This window comes from Cajanus cajan, chromosome 2, assembly GCF_000230855.2.
Source record: "Cajanus cajan strain Asha chromosome 2, NIPB_CcT2T_4, whole genome shotgun sequence".
Lineage (NCBI taxonomy): Eukaryota > Viridiplantae > Streptophyta > Magnoliopsida > Fabales > Fabaceae > Cajanus > Cajanus cajan.
The window spans coordinates 56665846-56684649 of NC_138518.1; the positions used below are offsets into that span (position 1 = coordinate 56665846).

The following is an 18804-nucleotide window of genomic DNA, read 5'->3' on the forward strand; positions in this document are numbered from 1 at the left end:
TAAAGGTACGATGGATATGAAGTCATTATATTAAAATGTTCTCAAACCATAACTAAATGATTATGTAGACGCATATTATTTATCAAATACTCATAATGGTAAATCACAAATAGGATAAGTGTTTACATTTGGAGGTACAACCATTTCATAACTATGTAAAACAAATCATAACAACTACTTCATCTAATCATCTAGAAATTTTAGTATTACATGAGGCAAGTCAAAAATGTGTTTGGCTAAGATTTGTGATTCTACATGTACAAGAAACTTATGGTTTATCTTCTAAAAAAAATTACATCAGTAGTTATATATGAAGATAATGTTGCATGTATTGCACATTTGAAAAATAGATACATAAAAGGAGATAGAACAAAGCATATTCTACAAAAAAAAATTTACTCGTGATCTTCAAAAGAATAGTGATATAAATATTCAACAAGTTTGCTCATATGACAATCTAGCATATCTATTTACAAAATCACTTTCAAGAAAAGTTTTTGAGCATTTGATACACAAGATTGGACTTCGTCTTCTTAAAAATATTTGTATGCATAAGGAGGAGAAATAAATATTTAAAAATGATAAACTTTTTTTTCCTTCACTAAATTTTTATCTCATAGGATTTTTCCTCGTAAGCTTTTAACAAGACAAATTTTACGTGTCATAAATAATAATTGATGACTTAATTTGTAAATATCAATATTCAATATACATTATTACCATTTATATTTTCTTATGTATTATTTTTTATGTAATTATTCAGCTACTACTATATGTACTTATAAATAACTTAATCCTCCCTAAGAATAAGTTTTTTTTTCTTTTTCATATTTCTTTTTTACTCTTTATGTTACTATCTTTCTTTTCATAAGAAAAATAAAAATTTGAAATTATAAATCGTTATTCACCTTAATCTAAAATTCTAAAAAAAAAATAATACATGAATTAAATGATAATATTAAATTATAATTAAAGCTAATAAATGTTTAAATTTAGAAACTTACGAAACAACCGTAAATTTCCATAGTTTCCGGAATCAGCATAGAGATTAGAGATACAGTATTAACATGGCATGAATAATGAATAATGAATAATATAAGGAAGAAGAACACGAGTGTTGTGTATGTATCGTGCTCGGTCTTTGTCTTAACGAAACTCAGCCAGATCTCTTGATTCAGTTACAATAGAAGAAAAGGTAGAAGCTTCTAGAGACTGGAAATGGGTTGCAGAAACAGAGACTCCTTCACAGAGGATCACACTTGTTCATCTTCTTCGCTCAGCGATGCCTTGCTTTTGACGACCATGTGCATCGTTGGCCTCCCTGTCGATGTTCACGTTAAGGATGGCTCTGTCTATTCTGGAATCTTCCACACTGCTTCTGTTCACGCCGATTACGGTTCACTTCTTCTTTCTCTATAGTTCATTTCGTATATTTTCTTCGAGGCTCAATTGGGTTGTGAAAAATTTTGTATTTTGGAGATTTCCCATTTCCCTTCTTGAACAATCGCGTGTGATTTTGCATCTGGGGTGGCTTTCTTTGTCTTTCTTTTGCTTTTGCTGAAACGTTAGTCATAGATCCTGAGGCTGTCGATGGTTTTGAGCCTCAATTCAAATTGTTTTCTGTGGCTATTATTAGATGAAAAAATATGAGGAATTGAATCAGTAGTTAATTTTTTTTCTTCTTGTAATTGTATTTGTTTTTGCTCTAATTATTCATTTTGTCTTTGTAATTGGAAAACTGTAAGTTTTAGTTTTAGTTCTTATACATGCATAGCATATATAAGTTAAGTTTTGGTAACCTATTTATAATATGAGAGAAAACTTTTTGGCGATATAAAACCTAGTTTTTGGCAGTATATCTAGAAAAATCTGTGTAGAGGTTAAAACTTATCATCTTCTCGGATAGGGATTAAAAATTAAAATGAGGGCAGACAACTATAGAGACACCTTTGTTTCACTATTGGATCTTGGGGTTACTGGACTTGTTTATACGAAACGTTTATTTTGTTGTTGGGAGTGCGAAAAATATTAGATTCATCTTGTTTGTTATTCATATAGACGGATTAAAATGGGTGATCAGCATATTCACCTAGTTTTTAATATTTAAGCTAACATCTTTTGTATAACTAAAACTTGTAGCATTGCTTTGCTTTGTGCCATGTCCAGGTATTGTTTTGAAGAAAGCAAGGATGACCAAGAAGGGAAAGGGCAACACCAATGTGGGAAATGAGGGCTTGGTGGACACGCTAGTGATTCTATCTGGTGATCTAGTGCAAGTTGTTGCTAAGGTAAGACACTAATATCCTGCAATGTTTCTTCTATTGAGTTCAAACATATCTTGATTATAATGTAACTATGTGCTTAATGCACGTGTTGCTTTGTGTGAAGGGAGTAATGCTTCCTGCAGATGGTGTTGGTGGAAACATAACTGGTGATGATGAGGAAGCAGTTGCACATAGTGTTTGTTCCGAGAGTAAAACATGTGAGGTAGAGAATCATACAGGGCCTTTAATGGATGCAAAACAGATTAATCAATCAAGGTACTATGATATCTTCTATGAAACTTGTTCACATTGATGAAGAGATGTGTGTTAAGCCTGCTTAAGTTGATTTATTATTATTTTTTTATAACCATCATCCAACAGAAGCATTCACTTTATATTCTTTGCTTGCCAATTGCCACCTTATCTTTTGGTTTATACTTTTTTAATGCAGAAAAAAAATCCCCTGAAACACCATACACACACCTCCTGACATGTCATTGCTGAGCAATCTTTTCTACAAAAATTTCTGATTTGAATAAGTGGGTGCTTTTCTGCCAATTGTTAATTTCCAATATTTTGCAACCTATGTTAACTTGTCCAAATGCTCTCACAATTTGAGTCTGCTGGTTGCCCGAGGATTCATGTCTTATTTAGCAAGCAAAATATGTATAATTTTTTGTTAAACACTTATCTATTTTTTCCTTGGTCTCTTTATAAATTTACATTCCTCAAGTAATCTCTTTATTATAAATATGATGATCGTTAAGCTTTGTCCATCTATGAACTCTGGTTAACTTTTTTTATTTCTCTTATCGAGTTATGAAAGCTTAAGTTTCACAGCTTATCTAGAAAAAAGAAAAATAAATAAGGTAGGATAGGGCTACAATTGGAATGCGGGTGTCAGGTGGCTTGACTTGTGTCCCACAGGCTTTATGTGATGATTTTTTTGTGCATCAGCTTTAGTCTTGCATACTTAACATGATAAAGATTGGCATATGTAGCGTGCTAACAGTGTCAGTATCAGGGGCTTAACCATCTCAGTCCTTTGATTTGGAGTGTTCAAGCTACATTGCTAACTGATAGTTGGGGTGTTAGCAAATGGTATTAAGGCATGATCTTATCATGATATATGGGTTATACATATTGAGGACAATGGCGAAAGTATTGTGGTTTCAAATTTCACTTTCCGAGAAGGATGGACTTAGTCTGTCATCCATATTGTTTTAAAGAAAGTTTGCTAGATTATGTATTTTGTGATAGAACAAAAGAAACTAGAATAATATAAAAACTATTCTCTAATTCTTGCCATAAAAATTAAATAATATAAATTTTTATAGACATAGGAGGTTACCATTGAAGGTAGAAAGTGGTTTCCAAATTTCCAGATTATATACCTATTTGGAGTATTATGTTTGGTTGTTTTTACTTGAAAAATGGACTTTGAAGTAGTGTTATCTGCATAAACTAGATGTACATTTGATGAATATGAAAATATCTTAACACTAATGGATAGTATGATTCCAATTTATTTTCAATCTTAATATGAGAATTTGCACTTTCTAGAGTAAATGTTTTAAAAATAATGATTTATGACATTATCTTTCATTCATAGATTTCTGCCAACTTTTCTTTAACAGACAAGCTGGAGACGATAAGTCAAACTCAAAAGGGAAAGCTGATGATTGCACACAGAAGTCTGGGTTTGTTAATGGAAAAATTGTATGTTGACATATGCATACTAATTCAAACAGGATTTCCACACATTTTGATGGTTTGAATTTTTTAATTCTAAAGCTTTGACTCTCCACAGGATGAAAAGATTCAAAGCCTCAATTCAAGCCATGAAGGTGAGTTAGATTTTCTCCAATATCTACTGCACGCAAAATTATCCTTAGCCACTCTGTATATTGAAATGGCATAACTAGCAACGGTTGTGGTTGTGGAGATCTGTTAGTTTATTGGCAATAGCCAATGCGATATGTCAGTTTGTTATTCTTATCATGGCTTTAAAAAACAGGCCATGACCGTGATTTTGGCCACAAGGTCAAGGTTTTTGGGCTCACCGTAACTGCAAGTGTGCCTCATTGGCCTGTAATATCCCACAATGTCAAGGATTGCAACAAGATGAATTCCTGATATCAGTGTACCCTTTTTATCAAAGCTGTGATTACAGAAAAATAACATTTTATTTTTGTGTATTTTTCTTCCAATATTTTTACTTGATATTACTTCTCTTTTATATCTTGTTAACCAACACCTGTTAAATCTAATTTGAGCTATAGACTATAGTGATGGTCACTCACCTTGAATTTACTTAAATCCCCTCTTCCCAGCACAGGATGAGGATATTGCTTCCACAATTCTGTGTTCCCTTATTTAATTCTCCTGTACTTACATTACAGCTGATACTTGTCTAGGCCAAGAGGTGGCTGTTGAGCATGAAAGCACAGATAGCACATCAAGTCCTTTTGATAATGGATTATTCTGCAACAATGCTCCTGCATCTGTTAAAACTGATGATCGGTGTAGTGAAAGGTCTACTTCAGCAGAGTCTGTCTCGACAAATTCAACCCATGGTGTGGATCTCATCTCAGAGTCACAGCCAGCAAGGTCTGCTGAAATATCTGCTCCAAGGGTTACAGATTCTTCAAGAAATGCTAAGGTAAATAAATCAGCTTCACTTCCATCAAAAGCTGCTGGCCAAACAACTCATGAGTTTGGTTTTAGTGCCTCAAAATTTTTTTATTCTATTTTGACCCCTCTAATTTGGTCCTCAAAATGGTTTAGATAGTAGTGCTTTATAACCATTTTTAAGTACTATCTAATCCACCTTGAGGATCAAAAGTGGTGTATTTTCAAACTAAAGTGACCAAAATAGTTCAAAAAAAATTATAAGGAACTAAAATTAAATTTTAAAAATTTTAATGGGACTAAAAATATATTTTTCCCTATTTAAAATTGCACAGATTTTAGTTTGGTTTACCAAACAGCATAAAAGATAATGTGATAATTTTTTTAATGAATGTGGATATACTTTTTAACTTTTTCTTGTCATGACATTCGTTTAGGAATTTAAGCTCAATCCAGCCGCCAAAACATTCTCTCCTTCTTTTACGAATCCTATGTCAGCAACTTCTGCTGCAAACATGGTATACATACCAAATAGCTCTCCTGTGGTACCTGTTGCTAGTATTCAACCAGAAGTTGGATTCAATACTTTTGCTTCCCGGCCATCAGTGCCTGTTAAGGTTGCACAGTATAATAATTTGACTGTGGGAAATGGTGGCAGTGGCTCTCAGTTTTCTCAACCTGTACGTATTAATAAATTTTCTTATATTCTGTCTCGTTTGCATTTGTTCTTGCATGAGCTTTTGTCATAAATGCAAGAACAATCTGAAATACTTCTCAGTACTCATTGTAGTTATTTTGTCGATTTTCTTTGGCAACAGATTGTAGGACATGTGGCACATAGAACCCAACCTCTACGGTATGCAACACATTACACTCCTGTTTTGTCTGAAACTGCGTATTTGCCACCAAGCTCTCCTGCTGTAAGTACAAAAATACCTTAGGTTCCATCTATCTAATTTGAGTTTTCTATGGTGAATTCTAATAATTGGTTTAACTGTTTTAGAGATAGTCAGTATTTATATGCTTAAGAATCAGCCATAAGCAAGATATTAACTTCTTTTTTTTTTTTTTTCTGAATGCAGGTTATGGTTGGACGTTCCCCGCAGTTAGTCTATGTTCAGCCAGTTTCCCATGTAAGATAGCATGCCCTATAACTCTCAGTTTGGAAGTTAGTTTCCTCAATTTGTCCTGATAAAAGAAGGTTAAGAAAAAAATTGAAAGAAATTAATTTTGTAGAAAATTTTACATTAAGGAATCGCCAGTGGATAATAAGAGTGATACCTCTTTTCAACTATACTATAACTCAATTCTAATGAATTCTCATATGATCTACACATGATATGTGTATCAGATACGATATGAATCTGATGTGATACGATTATTCAAAAAAAAAATACAAGATACTATAAGTGTAAGATACAAAAGTGCATAAATGTTCGTAAAACATAATAAATATATAAGAAACATACTTATTGGACATTACTAAAAAATCAAATTATAAATCATCGTCATGAGAAATTACTTCCTATTATTTACAAATAGAAATAGTACTATAAATTTCATTCCTTTCTTGAAATCATCCATAAAGAGAACAATTTTTATTTTTGGGTTCATCATTGGACAATATTTCCATATTTCAATATCATACATGTTTGTCTAATGTAGTTGTATTGGATTTTCATAAATTTTTCAATAGGTTTAGATACTTCATGGACATATAGTGGTGAAGTATCCAAGAGTATCAGCATATTAGATACTAATATGTAAATCAAATTGAAGTATCAAATCCTCATTTAATGACCCATTAAAAGCAATTCTGGTCAACCCAGATTTTATCGGTATAGGGTTTGTCGTAAGTGCGATCCCATAGGTTCTCTTAATAATGATCTTCGATATTAAATCTCTAGTGCATTTAATACCAACATAGTCAAATCAAATTACAAGCATTTTTCCCTCTATAAATGTTTATTATATTTGACCCTCATTAACTGTCTTTTTAACACTTTTACTTGTGATCGAAGGATTTGATTCATGGAGCAACAGCTGTTGCACCAGTCTCAGCTCGCCCTTTGTTGAATCATGTACAATTTCCGAAGCAGCAAGGTAAAAACTGAACTTTGTCCAACAACCAGCCCATCTCATTCTCAGGGATTAGTTTCATAGCTATGCTTGTAGAGATATGCAGTCAGATTCAAAAAATTATCTTTATTATTGTCCTCTTCATAAACTATTTACTTGCACGGTCCACAAATAACAAACATTTCGGCATGATCTCTTACTATTTACCAAGTGTCCTAAGGACACTCATTAACCTTTAGCTTTTTGATACCATAGCATAGAGTAAATCAAGCTATGCTTATGCTAGAACTGCATATAGCCTAAAAAGATTTTGTCATCCAAATATGTTGTGCTAATGGTTCTATTTTCCAAAAGCAGGAGGAACAATTGGTCCAGCAATGCCAGTTTGTGTGCCCCCACCTGTCCTAACAAGTGGACATCAGCCCTTTGCACTTCAAAGCCACATTCCACTTCTGCAACCTGGCTTTCCTGTCACACGACCTATTTCAGTCCCGGGACCAAATGGTTTCTATGGCACTAAGTTTTAGTCAATTTTTCATTCAGATTCTGGTGTTAATATCCCTTTCTCTGGGTTAAGGCTCATTTTTCTTTTCTGTGTTTTTTTCTGATAGATTATGCTTAAAAAATTTTGTCTTCTCTTATTTGTGAGAACTGAGTGTACAGTGGCTTTCAGCTGGCAAAATTATGTGATACTTTAGCTGTTTGAAGTCAAGGTTTTGGGAGTCTTCATCTGAAGATAAGGTTCAATTGTATGTTTGGTGTTGGGAAAGATTTTTCCTTTAAAGGTTGATATTGTATGTTTGGCAATTGAACTTGAATGAGTTCTTTATAAACATTAAGCATATTGAATGTAGATCTCAGTTGATTATTTAGTAACTTGAGCTTGAATGACTTTTCCTTTATTTATATTTGTCCTTTATGGATTGGATATTTTTAGAGGAGTTAAACCAGCTGCACTTCAACCAACTAGAATTGATTTCTACCAGTGTTAAAATAATGATTAATTAGTAGAAAATTATGTCTCGTCTTTGATTTGTTAACTTTGGCATATTAAGTAGGTCACGTCCGTGGATTAATAAATCCTATTAGTTAAACAACCAGAAAAGTAACTCTTGTCAGAAGACAAATTATTACATGATTTCGAATTGTCGTAATTGTGACCGGTCTTCACGATATATAATTGAGTTGTGTTAAAACATGACCATATATTATGTAAAGTAGTCTCGTAGCAATTCTGAATTGTGTAATAGTTACTCATGTAAAACTGCTCTTAACCAGAATAGATTTATTATATAATTTTTTTCAATTTTGCTATATACCACATTTTTCATTGAAATTAATTTTGTTGGAGTTTGGTGGAGTTATTATAGATCGTAAAGTTTTTCCTCAAATATTTAATATATTTGCATGTTGAGAATTTGAACTCCCGAGTGATCAAATTGGAAAAATCCCGTACCAATCAATTCCCGTACTTGATGGTATTATTTATGATTTTATGAGTATTAATATATGTATTATTTATTTATATAAAAATCTTAAATTTATTTATAATAAAATATGAAAATATTTTTAATTGTCATGCATTTTATTTAATAAGTCTCTCTCCTATTTTAGTAATAGAATTTATCAGAATTTGTAACTTTTAACTAATAAGAGAGAAAAAAGATAAAATATAGTAAGAAAAACAAAATCAACTCTTGCTTAATTAGTTCAAAAAAAATAAAACAAAAGGAAAAAATAGATCTCAGATAAAAATATATATTCCTTGTACAAAATCAAAATTTACTTTAGACAAATTTACTGTACAGATTTTATTTTATATTATTTTCTAATATATCAAGTAAGACGATAAAACATTGCCCCATTTTTTCCCTTCTCAGTATTTCTCCAACCTAACATAAAATCACAAATCGTTCATCTTTTTTTTCTCTTTCATTCTACAATCAACTTTTTAATGAATTATGGTATTGGATTTTGAACAACAGTTACCTCTAAGGAGCTTACGTTCTTTAAACTGTGTTTACCTCTAATTTTTCTTTCATCATAAAATGATTTAAATGGCTGTGAACTTTCGCAACTTTTATTATAAGAAAATTATCTTAATTTAATAAAAGCGTATTATATTATTTAAGTTTCATCTTGGTGTCCATTTGGCTAACTAAAGTTCATTTTTCACAATGACAAGTTCCGATGTAAAATTTGTAGCTAACACATTTAAATCAAATTTAACTATTCAAAATTAATTCCATTAAAATGTATTTCACACAACTTCTAAAGAAAAAAAGCGAGTTCCTAGACACAACATTGAAAGTAGAAATCCTTTAACATGATCTAAGAACAATGTGGACCTCCAAATTCTTTCTACATCCATACACTAGCAGTTATCAAAACTTAGAAATTCAATTATACATATTCAATTAATTTTTAAACAACACCTTATAAGCATAACACTAAAGCTGGACACCTTTTTCAACAAGAATTCAAATCCTTGTTCACCACATTTCAGGAAACCAGATCCTACTAGACCCAACCCTCGATGATAATAACGGGTAAAACTAACTTATGTTAACTGGAATTCTCTGACACAAGTCCCATGGACCTCGTGGAACAAAATTATTACAAAATAGACAGTTGTTTCAGATCAAAAACTAGATGAGCAACAAATACAACAGGAAAAACAAATGTAACAAAAGAATCACAAAGCACACAATGCAACAAACTGCCTGATAAAATGGCTTGAAACATTCAATTAAAGTTTTGGACAATAATTGATTTGCTAAGAAAGTAATTAACATCCGACTTGAAGGTAGGGTCTCTAATATAAAGACAACAAATTGAACTATCACATGCTACCTTTCCTCCACAAAACTCAATAAGGCTTTAAAGTTTAAAATTATTTAAGGTCCTTGACTAGAACTAAAAACTAAATAAGTAAATATTTCACTATGCCAGATTTACCTACTTTATGACAGATAAACCTGCTGGCACAATAGCCACTAATGATAAAGTTTATAAAGCAGACATTCAATGCTCAGAAAGGCTTTGTTGATTGAACGGTTCCACCATCTTCAAGTCCAGTTCCTAAATTCCTTATATCATCCAATTTGTTTCCAGATCCTAGCTCCGCTGCTTTCGATGCCTGGTTCTCCGGTTTGTTATGCTGCAAAACCTTGTTAAATTATAATACATTAATACGTCACAAAAATTAGATACATAGTATACTAAGAGCAAGTTTGGATAAACTTCTCCTAAAGCACTTCTAAGAGAAAAAAAACAAGAAGAAAAATTAAAATAAACTTCTCCATAAACTAAAACTAACTTACGCATAAGTTGAAAATAAGATTTTAGAGAATTTAATATGAGAAAGCTTCTACATATTAGCTTACGAATAAGTTAATTTTAGCTTATGTTAAAACTTACTTCATTTTTCCTTCCTATTTTTCTCTCCTAGAAGTATTTTTAGAGAAATTTATCCAAACAGACCCTAAAGGGTAACAAAAAGCTTTTTTCCACCAGCCCCAATTCCCACTTACATGCCTAATAAATATAAATAAGTCAAAGCTTTGTTTTACCTGCAAAAGCTCGGCCACTCTGCTAGTTTCAGTATAGTCCAAAGGTTTGGGAGCCGATGCCAAGCTTTCCTGAGGATGAGACTGTACAGCTTGCAGAGGCTTAATCAAGATAGCTTGATCCATGTCATTAACTTTGTCTTCCTGCCTACTGCTTGGATCCTTCACTACCATATTGTCACCTGTCTTCCTGTTGTCAGTCTCAGTATCCATGGCATCTGACGGAGCTTGGATCCTCTTGACAACTTCAGTAACCAGATGCTCAAAAGGCATGCTAGGCATTCTCATAGATTTGGCTTCATCTTCAGTCACCACATTAGGTGAAGATAGATTATGTGGAACATGTGGAACATCTTCACTTTGCACGCCACTTGGCAACAAATTCTGGCTAGTTTGAGTATGAGAGGTAAGCGCTTGATTTCCATCTACAGGAATTTCTTTGGCAGCAATCACTCCACTCCCTAGAGAAACTTGGGTCTTGACTTGTGATGGTTGATTAGAAACTGGTACCCCATTTGAAAAATTATTAGGTTGGAGCAATACAGGCACGATATTAGCTCTGGATAATTGATGAGTGGTCTGGCTTGTCACAGAAGGCACATTCTTTCCAGAAGAGGCAACGAAGTTACTAGAACTAACAGCTCCTCTAGGTACCTGAGGCTGAGGGGCAGATGGCGAGCCATTCATTGCAAGAGGTTCAACTCTATGAACATTCACAGCCTGTTCATTCCTTTCCTTTGGGAGAGGAGTTTGAACCTGAGCAGATCTTGAAGGGAAGGAAACTTCATTTCTTTGGATCATTGGAACACTTGGAGCAACATCATTTTCAGGTGAAATAGGAACATATCGTCCAGGCTTGAAGACTAACCCCCTCAAAGTAGTATCAGAATCACCAACCCTAACACTGAGCAAATAGCCAGCATCAAATACAGCCTCAATTACTCCAGAAACTAGCTGGCCCACCATGGCATTATTTGAATGATTCTCTTGACCCCTTTGAAGTTGATTTCCATTAACCGCTTCAAATCCAGGAGGTATTGGAGCTTGTTCAGCACGAACAGGAGTATGCCTTTTATTTTGACTAGCTAGGATATAGGAACCCTCCTCCGAATCTGGCCGTGGATATTTCCGTGGCCGACCACGTTTGCGCTTCAAAGGCACATCTCCTGAACCATCTGGAGTGTTATTTTGGTTATGTTGGTCCATCTTGGTATTTCTATTACTCCAGTATCTTCATAAGGGGGAAAAAGCTGTCTATAAACCACCAAGAAAAAAAAAATGAAGTCAATATAACCTACTTTGGAGTATTATATTTAAGCTCAGCATGATAGGATTGTAATTTTCTGAATAACTAGAAAAATTTTGAAGTCTGTTTCACGATAGTGATTAATTTTGCGTCCTCATAACACTGACATTATAACACTATTATGACAAACCTAGCAAATTGCCTACTGTTATTAAATATAATCCAAGACTGTTGCCAGACAATTTGGTGACAAACCAAAATAACATGGTTGCTTGTGATGGAGTACATCACAATACAAGAGATGCAATGCAGCAAAACTTCTCTCTAAATACTGTAATACTTGTATAAACAAGAACTAGGTGCTGTTATTATATCAAGACTAAACGGTAAATGCATAATTACAAAGCCATATTTCAAAAAAAAAAAAAAATATATATATATATATATATATACATACACAAGATTGTCAATCTTGAGAGTTTACGAAATCTCGTGGAAACTCCATAAACTCGTCTCGTAAACTCGTAAGAGATTATTTAATAAAAAATAAATAAATAAATAAATAAAAATAACAATAATTGAATATTTTAACTCCATATTAAATAGTAAAATAGCAAATTACATTAATAACAAATGTTCTTAACACAAGTTCTTAACAAAAGTTCACACAAATGACAAAACAAAAGTTCTTAAAAATAGACAAATATAAAAAAAGTAAAATTTAAAAACCCTAACCAGGTTCGCACAAAAGTGAGTCGTGCACGAAGAAGAAGAACAGCGGAGGCAGAGAGGCGGAGGAGAAAGAGACACGTGGAGGAGGAAACACAAAGGAGGCGCACGGAGGAGGCAAGGCGCGCGCGGAGGAGAGGAGGAAGCGCGAAGGAGGAGCCGCGGAGGAGACGAGGCACGCGGAGGAGAGGAGGCGCACGGAGGAGGAGCCGCAGAGGAGACGAGGCGCAGAGGAAGAGATGACCAGGAGAGGAAACGGAGAGGAGAGGAGACGAGGCTAAATGAGTGCCCTAACACGCAAAACACAAAACGTGCGTTTTGTGTAAGTGAAAAAAAAAAAGTGATCTCTTAATATCGGAAGTGATCTCGCGAGATTACTCCGAGATTACTCAAAAACAAGTTTACTTTACAGGTAAGCTATCCTAAACTCGTACGTACGAGTTTACGAGTTATCACTAGAGATTGACAACCATGTACACACATATAATCAGGGTATCATAGTTTCAAATTTTGAAATCAAAATCTAGAAGTTATTACATTTGTTCCAAACCTGCTGCTACAAAGGAAAGAAAGAGTAGTGAAAATCAAGAACTCTAGAGGTTGTATGTTTTTCATCTACAATTGCTTGGAATGGAGATTGGACAACAGGCAAAATTTATGTTAGTTTTACCAGGAATTGAAAGAAAAAAGGAGCAAATTATAACTAATAAAGTACAAAAAAAAAGTGATCGCAAGAAATAAAAAATACCTTAATAGGGCTAAAGACAGTATAAACATATACAACTATACGAGCCAAGCATTAACGGCAAGTCTTAATGTGAAAATTCCATCAAAATGACAGGGAAAACCCCAACATAAAAATAGAATATATCAGCAATAAGAATTAAGAACAGATAGATAGATACTCAGCTTTTTCTTCTGTTGAAAAGTTATGGAGAAAAGGTGATGAAGAGAGAGAGAGAGAGAGAGAGAGAGAATGTAAATGGCAAGTAGGATGAAATGTATGTTTCCTCTAGACCACACCTGTATTTATACTCGAGGAAAGGGTATAAGATGTATGTAGAGTGAAGGATATATTTTCTCTTATACATTCATTCCGAATCTTATCTTTTCTCAAATGACTACTCATCCAATGCAACATTGTCATCTCCAACACATGTAAAAAAAGTAAAGCCAAAAAGGAGTTAACCAAGAAGGTGGTGGACAGTGGTCACTAGAGGATAGAGGTCGATTGAGGACAACAGAGGACAGTGGACAAGAGACTTCTTGTTGCTAGGAGGAAGCTTCGAGGGAGAGTAAGAGATGCTTTCTGCCACCTAATCTTAAAGAGATGTTGATTCAAATTTAGGATTTTAAACCCTTATGGGCTGGTTTCAGGTTAGGCCAAGTAGTCTTTTTTTTCTTTAAAAAAAAATCTTCCATTTTCTCCATGGGCACCATGGTCGCCACACATATCATGGCCACCATTTGAAATCCACCACACCACCACCATATCATGGTGGTTTATTTAAATTTTTCCATCTGCCATGGCGCTGCCATTTGATAACACTGGATGTTACTAATAATTTGGTTTTATGAGACTTATGGTTAAGTTGTTCTATCCATTTCTAGTTTAAAATTATTACATTGACACTATACATCTATATGATATATTTTATTATTTTCCTTGTCTCTAAATCTTGCAATTCAATACAAATTATGATTCACGATTCAAAAATTAACTTGGAAATTGAAAATTTTAATCCCAATTTGATAACACCATGGTCCAAAGTAAATTTTCGATCATCTTTTCCTCTATCCAATATCCCCTTATATATAATTAATTCTTACCTTGTTCTTTCAATTGGAGCCACACATTCATCTTGACATACTCATTTATGATATTCTCACTCTTTTCTCCTATTGTCCCTTTCAACCCCAATGATGACTATAGCATTAAATTCATTTTTCACTTTGGTTACATGGAATTAAGACATTTATTTGCATTAATTTATGTGAAGAACTTATATTTCTAGTCCATAATATATGCACCCTAACCAACCTGTAATTGGATGAAAGCTATAGCTAATTTTCTGAAAATCAACTCCTCAAAAAGTTAACAAAAATGCATCCATGATGCACAAAAGAAAATGAAACCCTTGAATAATAAATAAAAGATAGTGCATCAAACTAGTTCCCTCTTTCAAAGATATTTTGTCACTAGAAAGTGGAAATTACACAAATTGAAAGTGAAAAATAAACTGAGGAGGGGACAAGAGAGTGCATTCCTAAATCGCTGGACAGTGAGTGGGAAAAGAAAGCAACAGAGGAGGAGGATTGAGGAAAGGGGAACAGAGCAACAGAAACTAGCTTCACCAGTCACATGCTGGCCAGAAAACGAAGCTGCTGCCTGGAAAAGGCAGGTGAGGAGGCTTGGTTGCATAACGAAAAGAGTTTGTCTGTTCATTTCATATACGACAAAACTGTATATGTTTTCTTCGAAAAAATACTCTTGGAAATTCCTAAATAAAACTTTAATGTTTAAATTTCAGGGCATTTTCAAGGTTTTCCGAGACTGCCATGCCATGGCCAATTTGTGTGCAACAAGCTGCGATCTGCACTTCTATAGCAGCCATAACACCAAACCACAGCTACTATGCTGCCATAGCGCACTATTGACAGCCTAGTTACTGATTACTGAGCTCATATATCTCGGCAAAATTAATTTAAAGCAGTGAAGAAATTTTTTTAAAATAGGATGGCTAGTAAAACAGAACTCAGACAAGACAACTTGAGTTGAAGATAGAAAATAGCTATTACTATAAAACTCATTCTTAATCAGGAAGGTGATTTTTTAGAGGCCTTTAGAAAAACGATCTTAGAAACTACAAGAAAATTATGAACCTGTAAGCTATTAATCATTGATGATGTCCAATAAACATACCATAGTCTATTCAGACATATTAAAAATTACTTCATTTTTTTGTCCCAAATTGAAATAAAGACTTGATAATTCCAACTGCCTCACCCAAATCAGTCATGGTAGTATGCCCACAGTTCTAAAGTGTGATATAATGCATAAAACTGAAACCATGAAAGATCATGGGTTATATAATTACTTTTAAAATAAAACATCACATTAAAAAAAACTTTTAACTTTTAATAATAGCATATTGTTGATTAAGATATATATGAAAGAGGCATTTCTTTATACATGTAGAGTAATTAAGGAATCTGCTCTCCTCTGTAGAACAAGTAAAAAAATTGTTTTATATCCATTTTGGAGGGTTAAAAATAATAGAAAAATTCGCAAATGAAATTTTACTCCTTTAGGAATTTGATTAAGGAAATACACATCATGCCTAAAAAAATAGTTAGTAATGATGTTTTCAGCTTTTGTTATCTCATTATCAGTGTCATATAAGATGTTAATGACAATAAAACTTCAAGGAGACTTAACAGGGATTTTACGATTAAAAATATTTTCTATATAATATTGTAGCAGAAATTTCTAATACATAATGATTGAGCCACAGCAAAGAATGGCAATATTCTCAATTTTTTTTTTCAGTAATTGAACCTATTAACAGAATGAGAAAAAAACAATATGTTGGCAAAAAATTTAGGCAACTATACAGTTCTTAAACCTTATTTGAATCAGCGATACCACTGGCTAAACCCAAGACACCCGAAATTTCGGGTTTTGTGTGTCTGAGGAAACTAAAAAAGTTAGCATAGTGTATCACACTAATGCTTCACAGATGTAGGTTATAATATATTTAATCGAAGGTAAACAGAATCCATATTTCAATTGTGAGCATTTTCTGAACAAGGCTTTTAGCATAGACAGTCAATATATGACAAACTAAATAAAGTAAAATAACATAGAGATCAGATTTTACGAGGGAAATTAAAAGTTTTTTAGAATGGATAAGACTGTCAAAATCCTAATTTCAATTGTAACTCTCATAAAAGAGATCCTCCCCTTTTCGCCCCAAAAACTTAACAAAAAAACAAAAAGACAAGCTTCAAGCAATAGAATAGTAATTAACAGACAATTTTCACAAGAGCAAGCCTAGCAATAAAAAGTCATAGAAAGGGTATGCATTATGCAACATAGCCCAAATGCAAATCAATTCAATGTGTTAGCATGAAACATTAAAAGAGAAAGGTTAAGGTAGTAAACGAAAGTAATTTAAGAGAGAAAAAAAAATTAAAGGAATCAACATAGACACCAAAGCCGCATAAAACACACAAATGGTCATTCATTAAAACACAATTGTAAAGGAAAAAAGTTTCAGCACACCAGACCTCTTTCAGTGCTTTAATCTTGGCAGCAAAAACGAACACCTGCAAAAGTTTTTTTAAAAAAACATGGCTAAATACCATATAACCATGAAGCACAAGCCAATTAAAACTAAAACATACTCATAACAATAAATTTAATAATATTAAAAATAAAAAAAATAAAAAAACACTGCTACAACACCGAAGAATTGAATGTTCCAATTAATAATCCGAACACCAAAATCCAAGCGCTTAACCTTAAAAAAAATCAAAATTTTCCTTTCCCATTTCAATTTTTCCATCCTGAAACCGATCAAAACTTTAACTCAGGAAAATACAACAAAAACAATAAATAAAAAAGACGAGATTGATAGAAAACCCCAAAACAAAGTAAAACTAAATAAACAATCCCGTTACCCTTAAACGGTTACACCGCAATCCAAGGGTTTAACCTCACCCCAAGGAAACAAAATGCAATTTTTTCCAGCCCCCATTTCATTTTTTTCTCTTCAATTTCCAAAGCCAGTAAAAAAAACCTAGCCCCCAGAAAAATCCACAACATGGGTTCGAACCAAAACACGAGAAAAACCACATGCAAGAGCTAAAGTAACGAAATTGAGAGACATGAAGGAACGGTAGAGAGAGAGATAGAGAGATTACAGTGTTGGGAACAACAAAGGTTGTGTTTTGAGATTGAGAGATTCAAAAACTTCAGATTTGATTTTGCAGAAGAAACAAACACGCACGCACGAACGCACGAACAAGAACGAGGAAGCTATTTAGACGGAGAGAGCGAGGTGGTGCAGTGTAAGAGAGTGCACAGTCACGCACGAACACACACACACGGAGTGCTAACGTACCAGGCTGTTAGAGAATGCTATATGACGGTAAGTAGAAAGGTGACACGTGTCAAATCAAGTGGTTCAGTGACTTTCTGATTGTGAACGTGCAACGCGTGGCACAACGCGCTGTTCACTTTCGTTTCTTGGTGTCACCGCTCGGTGATATATATTGCACTGTATAATAATAATGCTAATTATTATTATTATAAATTAATTAATATAGGTGATAAACTCTTTAATTTATAACGTTAAGAGATAAAAATAAAGGCGTTAATATATTCTTTTTTGTTAATAAATAAATTTAATTTTGAAATTTTATTAAATAATAAATGAGATTCTTTGAAAAAATGGTCAATATCATATCTTTTAATAAAATATATACAAATTTTATCTAATAAAATATATGCCATTAATGAATTTTTAAATTATTATTTCAGGGCAGAATGAAAAAGAAAGTCAAAGAAAATTTTCCCTTTTTCCATTATAAATCGAATTATATAATAACATCATTTTAATTTGGGTCGCGGTGAGGATCAAGAAAATTTCAAAGAATTGTAACTGAAAATACGAAAATTTATAGATTTAAAAAAAATCACATTTGATATTAGGTCAAATTTGAGATTATTTAGTATTTTAGTTATGTCCAATTTTATAAAACAATATTAAAGATAAGTGTATATTTTAAGTCATAAAAATAAAATTATTATTAAATTAATATTTTAAGATCATTTATTTGATTTAAAGGTTTATAATCATCTCAACCGGTCTAGTAATAGAAGATTAGAATATTATACAAAATATTGTATTTAATTTTATTTCAATAATTGTAATTCTTATTAATCAACAAAATATCTAAAGATTTATATAAATTAATACATTATTTTATAAACTTTTATCATATGTTTATATTAAAAAATTATAAATTAAACAGATAAAAAGTGATAACAATAAATAAAATACGAAAAAAATGTATAATTTTTTTTATTTGAATGATAGAAATATAATAAATAAATATTTTATCTATTTATTTGACTGAAAGAATAAGAAGAAATTAACTAAATTCAACTAATTAAAAATAAATAAATTCAACTAAAAAGGATTCAAAATTTTTGTTATGTTGTTCTCATAACATACGATTGTTTATTAGATTTTAAGTTAAAAAATAAGCTTGAATTTTT

The 18804-nt window shown here is 32.6% G+C and overlaps 2 protein-coding genes across 5 annotated transcripts; one reads left to right on the plus strand and one right to left on the minus strand.

Moving 5' to 3' along the window:
- The first annotated feature begins 1041 nt into the window (after positions 1-1041).
- LOC109808849 (uncharacterized) lies at positions 1042-7876 on the plus strand. 2 transcript variants are annotated; one of them, XM_020372007.3, is made up of 11 exons: positions 1042-1396; positions 2167-2288; positions 2389-2540; positions 3902-3983; positions 4075-4111; positions 4667-4926; positions 5333-5575; positions 5714-5815; positions 5978-6028; positions 6917-6998; positions 7332-7876. In XM_020372007.3, the coding sequence occupies exons 1-11, from the start codon at positions 1219-1221 to the stop codon at positions 7499-7501; spliced, it is 1479 nt and encodes a 492-aa protein (XP_020227596.1). In that variant the 5' UTR covers positions 1042-1218; the 3' UTR covers positions 7502-7876. The 2 variants fall into 2 exon arrangements, with proteins under 2 accessions (XP_020227596.1, XP_020227597.1); XM_020372008.3 differs by having other exon boundaries at positions 1043-1396; positions 4682-4926.
- A 1808-nt stretch (positions 7877-9684) lies between these two features.
- On the minus strand, positions 9685-17600 carry LOC109808082 (AT hook motif-containing protein). 3 transcript variants are annotated; one of them, XM_083068482.1, is made up of 5 exons: positions 17445-17599; positions 16809-16847; positions 12525-12808; positions 10547-11797; positions 9685-10143 (listed from the first exon to the last, which is right to left on the minus strand). In XM_083068482.1, the coding sequence occupies exons 4-5, from the start codon at positions 11747-11749 to the stop codon at positions 10006-10008; spliced, it is 1341 nt and encodes a 446-aa protein (XP_082924608.1). In that variant the 5' UTR covers positions 11750-11797; positions 12525-12808; positions 16809-16847; positions 17445-17599; the 3' UTR covers positions 9685-10005. The 3 variants fall into 3 exon arrangements, with proteins under 3 accessions (XP_082924608.1, XP_020226499.1, XP_020226498.1); XM_020370910.3 differs by lacking the exon at positions 12525-12808 and having other exon boundaries at positions 9685-10134; positions 17445-17600; XM_020370909.3 differs by lacking the exon at positions 12525-12808.
- Between the last annotated feature and the right edge of the window lie 1204 nt (positions 17601-18804).